Source organism: Octodon degus, unplaced genomic scaffold, assembly GCF_000260255.1.
Source record: "Octodon degus isolate 3935 unplaced genomic scaffold, OctDeg1.0 scaffold00008, whole genome shotgun sequence".
Lineage (NCBI taxonomy): Eukaryota > Metazoa > Chordata > Mammalia > Rodentia > Octodontidae > Octodon > Octodon degus.
In genome coordinates this window covers 17,960,414-17,970,876 of record NW_004524584.1, presented here as the reverse complement: position 1 = coordinate 17,970,876, position 10,463 = coordinate 17,960,414, and the positions used below count along the sequence as shown (strand labels likewise).

The window sequence follows — 10,463 nt, the reverse complement described above, 5'->3', positions numbered from 1 at the left end:
TTTGTGAATTTGTCATTTCTTGATTTTATATACAAGTAAGATCACGTAGTATCTGTTTTTTTTGCGCCTGCTATTTCACTTAGTACACCTTCCATGTATAGCCATATTGTTTCAAATAACAGGATTTCCCTTTTTCCTATGGCTGAGCAGTATTTTTTTTTTTAATAGAACAAAGATTTTTATGCACATGTAGAGGGAAACGAAGCTGACACAGCCACTCTAGAACACTATCTACTACAGCTCATCATCTACGCACCCAGTAATATTCTACTATCTGAACATATCACATTTTGTTTATCCATCAATAAGCAGGCTGACTGCTTACCTAGGTGACAACGAATACTACTATACTGAACATGGGCATGAGGACACCTCCAGGACGTGCTGGCTTCACTGACTCTGGATACACCCTCAGGGGTGAGACTGCTGGTCATATGCTAACTCTACCTTAAGTTGTTTGAGAAAATTCCACAATACAATTTATCTGCCCACCACTAACCCACAAGAGTTCCCTTTTCTGTTTTTTTCTTTTTGGAACCAGGGATTGAACTCAGGACCCTGCCTGTGCTTGCCAGGCAGGCGCTCAGGCTGCTGAGCTATCACCCAGGCTCTGTTTTCTTCATATCCTCATCAACATCATTAGCTCGTGTCTTTTTGCCATCATCCAGCCTCAAAGGTATAAGGCATTATCTCCTTGTGGTTTTGATTTGAATCCTCATTAGTGATACTGAGTGTCTCCTCATACACTTGTGGGCTACACACGTATTTTATGTCTATTCAGGCCCTATGACTATTTTTTAGGTTATGTAGGTATTCTGCTATTTAGTTGTATGAAATCATGCATTTTGAACATGAACCACTTCCTAGGCACATGCTTTGTGTTGTACTCTCCTAACCTGCTGGCTGCCTTTCATTTTGCTGACTGCTCCCTTTGCTATCAAGAAATTTAAATTTTTTTTTAGAAACAGGCATTGTGGGGCTGGTGAGATGGCTCAGTGGTCTAAAGCACCTACTTAGAACAAGCTTAGCAAAGCAGAGGGACCGCGGTTCAATCCCCCAGCACCGCATGCCAGCCAGCCCCGCCCCCTGGTGGGCTGAGCTGGCCACACATACACACTAAATAAATAAATAAATAAATAAAAATTAGAAAAAAAAAAAAAGAAACAGGCATTGAACTCAGGCCCTTGCACTTGCCAGGGAAGCACTTATTCCACTGAGCCATCTCCCCAAAATTTAATTTTTAAAACAGTAAAAATCGTAATGTATAAAGTGAAATTGAAGTTATAGGATAATCTTATTACAGGGGCCAGTATCCACAGTAGTAATGAAAGCCAGGAAGGTGACACCGGAACACATCCTGTGACTCTCCAGGCTCTTTCCTAGACTCAGAGCAGGAGGTAATCCACGTGCTTCTCAGTTCCCTCCTGCTGCACCCAAATAACAGCCTCAGATATGACCGAGGGGTGCACTATGTTCCAGCCACCTTCCACAAGATCAGATGCCAAGGCTGAGATGCTAACCTCCCTCACAAGGTTTTACCAAGACCTATATGGGATCCATTACTCTGTAATACCCACATTTTTATTAAGCAGCCCTGAAATTTAACTTTTCTATAAAGAAATGGGATAACATGAAAAGTAGATTCATACCCAGTCGCAACAACAGTGTTCTTCGCTCTTATGCGATGTATGGACCCATCTTCTATGCACAGTGCAATCACACCACGGCACTCTCCGTTTTCCATCAAGAGATCCAGGGCAAAATACTCTACAAAATAGCTGGTGTCATATCGCAAAGACTACAAGAAAAAAGACCACATCTTTTATATTGAATTTGGGTTAAGTGTTAAATCAACAAGCACTTAAAATGTGAATGGCTAAACCATGTGAAAATCTCAAAGAACTTAAGCCTGTTGCTAACCAATGAGACAATGAGATTCTGTGGGTGACAGTCACAAGCTGCACCTCACACTGGAATCAGCCCCTAAGACAGTGTAAAAGCACAGAAAGGTATTCAGCTTCTAGCACCTTACACGAAAGGCATGAACAGTGCAAAGAGCTGACAGCAAGCTCTCAACTGCTCTTGGTGGAAACACACGCCTCATTTCCACACAACCTTCAGAGGCATTCCACTTCTCCCCTGGCTGTATGCAGCACTGAATGCCCTCAGAATCTGGTACCACAGGGAGGCTAGGGTCAAGACACAGACCAGAGTTACTTGCTACATGTGGCAACTTCGTTAATGAAAAGAAAACATTCATTTCAGCTTCTCAGTCAACACTAGCCACAAGGGCAATGGCCATAGGGCTAGTGCCTACCCAGTGGGACAGTTCAAATAACCCCATTTCCAAGCTCATAGCAGTCAACACTGGACAGCACCCCCTGTGCTGGTCTAATGGTCCCTGAATGAATGTAAACGGCCAGCCCCCACACGACAATGCCAAGACAGGCTGGTCCTGCCACACTGTCAATGTATTCAACCACTAGAAACCACTGGTGTCCTAACAATTGCCCCACACATCTGCAAACTAATAGAGTTAAATCAAGAATGTTGATAATCTGGATATACCAAAATGGGTCTGTTAAGTGCTGGCCGTCAACTCAGTCTCCAGTTTTAAAGCAAATTATTAAAGCAAATGAGTCAGACTAGGAGCTCAGAAGTGGCAGAAGAACCTAAGCATCGCTGCTGTTCCCATACTTGGAGTGCAGTGATCAGAAAGTCCAAGCTGGTATGCAACAATTAGAGTCAATTTTCCAAAACAGGCAAAGGAAAACAATATGAAGTTTTCATAGCATGGTCAGTAATTTCATATTAACAATTATTACGTCTTATAGTTATGCTCTACTGATTTTTAAGTAACACCCGGGCTGACCCCTGATCTCCACTCAGCCATTCCCATGGTCACCACAGGCCGCGACTGACCAGACCATCCCCCCATGTCCTGGATGCAGACACCTTACCCTGCCATACAAGGTGTGCAGGAGTGAGTGCCCAGTCCGATCAGCCACACAGCAGCACCGGTGAGCCTGCCCGCCTTTCCCAAACTTGAGGCTCTGCCCACCAAATGCGCGCTGGTAAATTCTCCCATCTTCGGTTCTGCTAAACGGCATGCCATAATTTTCTAGCTGTGAAACAAAAATGAAAAGCCTGGTACTATAAAAACACAAAGATATTTAGGGTTTACTTTCCCTAAACAACTTTAACACAAAGCTACAAAACCCAAACTAAGATACTCTACGAAAAAAATCAGTACTTTAGAAATAAGTCTCCTCATTAGGTACTTTGTGAACACTTACATGGAAACTTCTCCTCGTTAGCTCGGCTCATTATCATATTCTATGGCTCACTATACGTGAATCAATTCCTTCTATTTTTTCTTTTTTATAGTAAGTGCCAGGGAACATACTCAGCCTCCTTTCTATCTTTTTCTAGGTCTTCTTTCATATTACAAACAGCCTGTGCCTGAGAAGATCCAAGAGCTTCAGGTACATTACCTCAATTACAGAGGCAGGGGCCTGCTCTGTCATGTAGTGGATAGCGTCCTGGTCCCCCAGCCAGTCAGAGCCCTTCACGGTGTCATAGAAGTGCCACCTCCAGTTGTCTTCTTCCATGTTGCCCAGTGCAGCATTGATTCCTCCCTGGAAATACATACGTTCCTTGTAAGCCATGACTAGAGCTCCATTTGTATCTTCCCGCCCTCAGCTCCCCAAAATCTGATTCAGGGCCTTGTGCAGTGTCCCTCTGGGAGGCTGGGGGACAGCAGGCTCAACAGGTCTCATGCCACAACTCTTCCTCTGATTAGCCTGGCTATTTAATCTCCCTCTGACGTGGAGACGACACAGACCGTCTAACGGCCTTCAAGAAGCCTGAGGAAGAGGCACAAACGCACCCAACAAACTTAGCAGTTAATTGTATGACAAAATGTTTCTGATAGCAATTGTAGGCTCGTGTGACATACATCCTGCACCTTACTTGGCTATATACGGACAGCACCTTGTCTTAGCTTTATGGAACCAATGAATGTGGCAGTACGGGGACAAATGAATCCCTTACTCTCTTCTTCCCCAATTCTGATTCCTACTCTTTAATCTTTTTTGTAACAGCACATTGATACAATCTGAGTGTGTTCTTTAAGGGTTCATGTGTGGGATGTGTGGTTTCCCAGTGTGACGATGCTATGAGGTATAGTGACCTCTTGTCCCCTTCGAAGGGACAGAAGCGTTTCTCATGGGACCCTGGGTAGTTTTAGCTAGAGTATCACAGAAGAGCAAAAGGGGCCCTCATTAGAGACCCAAATGCATGCCTCATATTAGCCTTTCAGCTTCCAGAACTTTGAACTTCACAAATCTCTTTTCTTTATATAGTATCCAGCTTTGGGTATTTTTTTACAGCAACAAAAAGGCAATCTACAACTTAATCTTATGCGTTCCATCTCTTCTTTCCAGTTGTTCAATTACAACTTTCGAGTCAAGCAAACTCAAGCTGAATTCCTTACTGAATATCATTATGCCTCAGTGTCCTCAGTTACAAAACCTATCACTTTCAGTTAGGATGGCAGAAGCACAGAGCAAACACGTTACGACAACAGAACAAAAGTTAACTTTCTTTCCATCCTACACCCCTCCACTTGTAAACCCAAGATGATCCTGATAAAAAAGAGTTCAGTTCCACCAGGGAGATGGCTCAGTAGAGTAAGCGCTCATCTGGCAAGCGCAAGGGCCTGAGTTCAATCCTCGATTCCACCAAAAAAACAAAAAGTAAAAGTTCAGTTCCACAATAATAGCAATATACAGAGCTAGCTGAAACTTAGAAAAGCCACAGCATGGCATGTACACTATCAATGCTAGCTACTATGTCACTTAGCACCAAGAAAACCAAGGTGCAGATTAGTCTCCGAGTTCACAGTTCTCGCTGAAATCTCCAGAGAACCCACCTGATTTTACTCTTCCCTTGGTCAAACATTTGCAAGAGCTGGCACTCCGTGCTACGGACGATCCTGAGAGGTGAAAGGTATCATAACTGACGAGGGACACTGAGGCATAGTGATAATCAGGAATCCAGCTTGAGACTACTCATGAGTTGCCTTATCACACGCGATTAGTTAGAATTAGCTATTAACAGCTGCTTTTCCTTGTAGAGCAAGATTACTTCAAAGGCATCTTCATTCTTTTGCTTACACATGGCTTTACAATAAGTTATCTGTGTAGTGAAGTGCCTGAAGTCTGTGCTGGAGCTGCTCTTGAGGTTAGGTGGTGCTTTTCCTGGTTCCTGAAAGCCTCTATATTCCCTGTGAGAAAACAATCCTGATACCAGGACAGTCAAATATGATTTTGGAAGGCTACCTGTCCATGTGGTTGGTGTTATCAACAGCGAGTCAAGAATAAAAGAAAACCACAGAACCACTACAGATTTTCAGGTTATTTATATCTTTTCTACATCACAGCCACAGTTTTTCTACCCTGCATGTCCATGTCATTATCAAAACCCTGAGCCATCCATACGTAACAGCTACTATAGAACTTGGGTAGCCCCAAAGGCTTTATTAAAGGTGGTCTCCAGCCCACAGTGCTATTGGGAGGTACTGAGACCTTTAGAAGGGGGCACTATTGAAAGTTGGGCCACTGAGAATGCGCTCTTAGAGGAGGAAAGGACCTAGTCTGTCTTCTGCCTCTCTCTCCCCTCAACCGCCATGAGGTAGACAGGTCTTTTCTATCATGATGGTCTGTGCCACCACAGGCCTCAAACAACAGGACAAACGATCACAGGCTGAAACCTCTGAAACCATCAGTCAAAATAAACTTCTCCTCCAGTTAGGGTCATTATCTCGTCACAGTAACAAAAAGGTGACCAAGAGAACAGGTCCATTTTCTGCAAGTACATTTCAAACCAGGTTAAGTGGTGGGAAGGAAAAGGGAGAGGGACAGCAGGAGGGCTGGTCTGATGTACCAGCCCTGCTAGGATCCCAAGGAAAAGACTCAAGGAAGTGACCCTGAAGTAAGAGTAACTGAATGGGTGCTGACTAAGGTCAATACAGCTGTCCAGTGGGGCAGAGGGAGTTTTATTTACTGTGTAGGACCTTGAAGCATCAACACTTTGTCTTACCTGTGCTGCAACAGTGTGTGACCGGGTAGGAAAGAGCTTCGTTATGCACGCAGTATTAAATCCTGCCTCAGAAAGGCCAAATGCAGCTCTCAAGCCTGCCCCTCCAGCACCTACCACAACTGCATCAAATTCATGGTCCACTACTGGGTACTGAGTTGAAATCTGGAAAAGAAAATGTAGCTGTTAACCACACATTCAACTGTGCCAAACATTAAGGGTGCAGCCACTGCAGATGAGCCTGAAGAAAATTAGGTCAATATCCAAAAGGAAAGAGCAAGTACTATGCAGAGGGTTTGCATCCTGCTCCAGGGCTGAACACCCATACAGGGATCTTGGTCCCTTTTCCCCACACAGTCTCGTGTGGAAAAGGGACCAAGAATCAGATTTCATGAATGGCAGAGGGTCTGCTCTAAACACTAGGAAATACACCATTAGCTGAACCAATGCTCAAGACCGCCATCTCTCAATTCTGCCAACCAAAGCAGAAGAAAACAGTAATATGATCAATACTCCTGCTCTAAGTATGTTTTCTCTTCCCCAGTACCATCTTTTCTGTCTGCATCTCTAACCATAACAGATATGCTCAAACAAGTATAAGCTTAAAATATATCAAAGCTAACTAGGTTTCTTGTGGAAATAGTACAATGCTGCTTTTGTTTAGATACGCACATAATATATAATTCACCTGGCTGCAGGCCACAAACCTCCATCAGGCACATCCTCTAAGGGCCTGATTAATGACTAAGAAGGTATTAAGTGGTACCCAGGAACTACTGTAAGCTTATGAAATAAGAACTTCTAAGCAAGTCTCTTTTTAAAAAACACAGAACAGAACATGCCCACTAAACAGGAAAACTTACACTGAGGTGGCTATATAGTCTTACTCATTTTTCTTTCAGGGTCTCACTATGTAGTTCAGGCTGGCCTTAAATTTGCAATAATCCTCCTACCTCAGCCTCCTGAGTGCTGAGATTACAAGCATGCACCACTGTTCCCAGCTACAATGTTATTCAGAATGAAGAATCCATCAGCCATCACAGTGAATATTGTTCTTTTTTTTTTTTTTGATTTAAAATATAAACTATAGGGCTGGCAAGATGGCTCAGTGGTCTAAAGCACCTACTTGGAACAAGCTTGGCAAAGCACAGGGACCGCGGTTCGATCCCCCAGCACCACATGCCAGCCCCGCCCCCTGGTGGGCTGAGCTGGCCACACACACACACACACACACACACACACAATAAATAAACTTTAAAAAAAAATAAAAATAATAAACTATAGATTAAGAGCTATAAGCAAAAAAATGCCAATATCCTTGTATTTGTAGTACAGTTTTTTTGAAACAGGTTGTGACTATGTAGTTCAGACTGGTTTTAAGGTAGGATGGTCTCAAACTTATAGTAATCTTATCTCAGTCTCCAGAATGCTGGGATTAGACACGAGCACCACCACCACCACGCCCAACCAACTAAATATTACTGCAATAAAATTTAAGCATGCAATGAATGCCAAGGGGAATTTTCTTTAAATATATGCAATACTTTAAATACATTAAGCTGGGCGTGGTGGCACACACCTGTAATCCCAGCTCTGGGAGGCTGAGGGAGATTGAGGCAAGAGGATTGTTCCAAGTTTGAGATCTGTTCAGGCTACAAAGTGAGATCAAGGCCAGCCTGAACTGCAGAGTGAGACCGCATCTCAAAAAGACAAAACACAATAAACCAAAGAAAACATTAAAGTAAACTGGAATAGATTATTACCCATCTAAGTCAAGAAAGGTACTGATGATGGAGGAAAGAGCCATAAACTTACTGAATCTGAAACTTTAGCAGACGCCCTCTTATTCCCATCAACAGTGAAGTGAAAGCCACGGGCCGGTGTTTGGAAGGCTGCTGGCCATTGGTGAGACACAGATGACAGTAGTGCCTTAAAGGAATAGAAGCAGAAAGGAACAATTAAAACTGTCCTTCAATTTTTAAAAAAACGTATCAATTAATTAGTTCTTACAAATTTAGAACACTAATTTATGAGGATAAATTCCATTTGTCAGTGCAAAAAATGATCACAGTAAGCCCCAGAGCTAAGGAACAGCTTTGACTTTTGCTAAAATCCGAGTCCACCGCTTTCTGATCCACCTTGCGCTGCTCTGAAATCTGGTATCTCTTTCTCAGTGTCGAAGATCTCGCCCTCCTGGTGTCTGCGTTTCTGCGGGCTCTTCTTGAAGTAAGCATCTGTGAGGTGTTTGGGGATTTTCACTTTGCTGATATCAATTTTTGTAGAGGTGGCAATGACAAATTTCTGGTGTGTTCTTCATAAAGGAACATAGTTAAGGCTGAGTCCCGCTCATGAACAGCAAGCCACTGGCCAACTGCTTCAGGAAGACCACTCTCTTGCCTCTGTGACGCCCGGTGAGGATGATCAAGGTGGTGCCAGGAGTGATGCTAGCTCGAAGTTTCTGCACATGCTGACTGAAGGGTTTCTTGTCATGGCTCAAGAGCTTTCGGGGCACATCTTCAGTAGGGTAGTATCTGGGCATTTTTCAAAGCTTAACCACCTGGTACCTCCATTCTTGTCCCCACTGACCGGTTTTATGATCATAGCAAGAACTTTCTTCTCCTTTTTCTTCTCAACTTTTGATTTAGCAGCTGCTTACTTTCTCTTGTACAAAGCCTTTCTGGAATACATATCAGATTGGGAGTATCTACCAATTCCTCTACCCAGGACAGGATTTCGGCTGCAGTGGGGCTGCCCCTTCTCGGACTTTTTTTTGCATTCACCTTACCCTTTTTACCAGTACTATTGGCAGAAGCCTTCTTGGCTTTGGGTTTCTTCTCTTCAGGGTCTGGCTTCTCAGTTTTTTTACCCACCATCTTGCAAGATGGGGAAGAGAACTAAGTTTTCCCAAAATTGTCCTTCTAAATCACTAACCTATCTGTGTACCTTGTTGCCCTTATTCTTCTAAAGTTCCCCTGGGATAGCTCAGCAGCTTAAATGCCTGCTTGGCAAGTGCAAGGTCCTAAGTTCAATCCCAGTACAAAAAAAAAAGTTCCCCTGGAGCCCCACCCTGAAGGGCAGACCCAAGTGTTAAGCCTCCAGGCAACTATATCCCAGCCTGGTACTCCAAGAATAGGGCACTCAGAAATGAAACCTGCATTTTCTCTGCAGTACTTATTTTCTAATGCTAGATGGGGTGATTGAACCCAGGGCCTTCCACATGGTAGGCAAGCACTCTACCACTAAGCTACAGCCCTAAACCTCCCTCTACCCTCCATCCTTGCTACATTGTGTAGGCTGGCCTAGGGATCCTCCTGCCTCAGCCTGCTGAGTAATAGGGATTGCAAGCATAGGTAATCTGCAGCATCTTATTTTACCTCACTTAACGGAGAGTGGGAAAGACATCTATGTCTCACTTTACTTTGAAAATAATAAAGCATCTTTATTGGCTCCATTTTAGTCCTTCCACTGGAGCTCTGAATGTCTGAGACCTGGCAGCTGTTGGAAAGGGCACCGGACAGTACATCAGGAGATCTCTATCCTGAAATGAGCTGCTGCTTTTTCTGACACTTAAAGAAAGCTGTCAAGCTCAGAGGAAGGACTGGTGTCATCCCCTCAGCTTGCACCCTGGCCTCAGCCCACATCTAGCTTCAGCACAGTCCGCTCCCTGGTGCTGCTCTCTGAGTGACTGCCCTGACTTTTTCCTGGCAACCCCCACTACTTAACAACAACTGTAGTCTAATGTAAGACAGAACAATACTCTTCATTTGCTAAGACTGGCCTGCTGTTGGGGTATATGCTTTTTATTTTGCCGGCTGTATTTTAAAAGTCCAAAATAAGGGGCTGGGAGATGGCTCAGTAGAATAAATGCTTGCCTGGCAAGCGCACAGGCATGAGTTCAATCCCCGGTTCCGTCACAAAAAAATAAAATAAAATAAAATAAAAGTCCAAAATAAAAGGGAGAGGCTGAGGAACAGCCTAAAGAATGGTTTTAACCACTTACCATTAACTATTTAAATATAGGATGACCAAAAATTGCATTTCTCGTTAATTTTTATAACTATATACAATAAATATAAAAAAGAACAATTTTATCCAGTATTCAATGAAAGAATCCACTAGTTGAAATGGCACCTGCCTGAGTAATGCTCAGAATAGGCAGTACATAAACAAATGTGCTACCTGAAGTGACACTTGGAGTAAACTGGTAAGTGATTAAGATATAAGTACTTTAGCAATTAGAAGAGTGGAGATGAAAGAAGTCTTCCAGTATTCTGCAATTTGGAAGACACTGTATTCTGTGGGGAGAAAGAAAAATTCAAAAAAAAAAAAAAAAATCCGTAGGTCAAACTACTGGAGATTACAAA

At 43.3% G+C, this 10,463-nt stretch overlaps 1 protein-coding gene across 1 annotated transcript in view; it reads right to left on the bottom strand.

The window, feature by feature from the left end:
* Positions 1-10,463, bottom strand: part of Sdha (succinate dehydrogenase complex flavoprotein subunit A) — a 29,117-nt gene that overhangs the window by 13,589 nt on the left and 5,065 nt on the right. The window contains exons 2-6 of the mRNA XM_023706436.1: positions 7,915-8,028; positions 6,103-6,264; positions 3,495-3,638; positions 2,961-3,125; positions 1,650-1,798 (exon numbers count right to left, since the gene is read on the bottom strand). Coding sequence (XP_023562204.1) covers positions 1,650-1,798; positions 2,961-3,125; positions 3,495-3,638; positions 6,103-6,264; positions 7,915-8,028 — 734 coding nt within the window. The remainder of the gene's footprint in view (positions 1-1,649; positions 1,799-2,960; positions 3,126-3,494; positions 3,639-6,102; positions 6,265-7,914; positions 8,029-10,463) is intronic.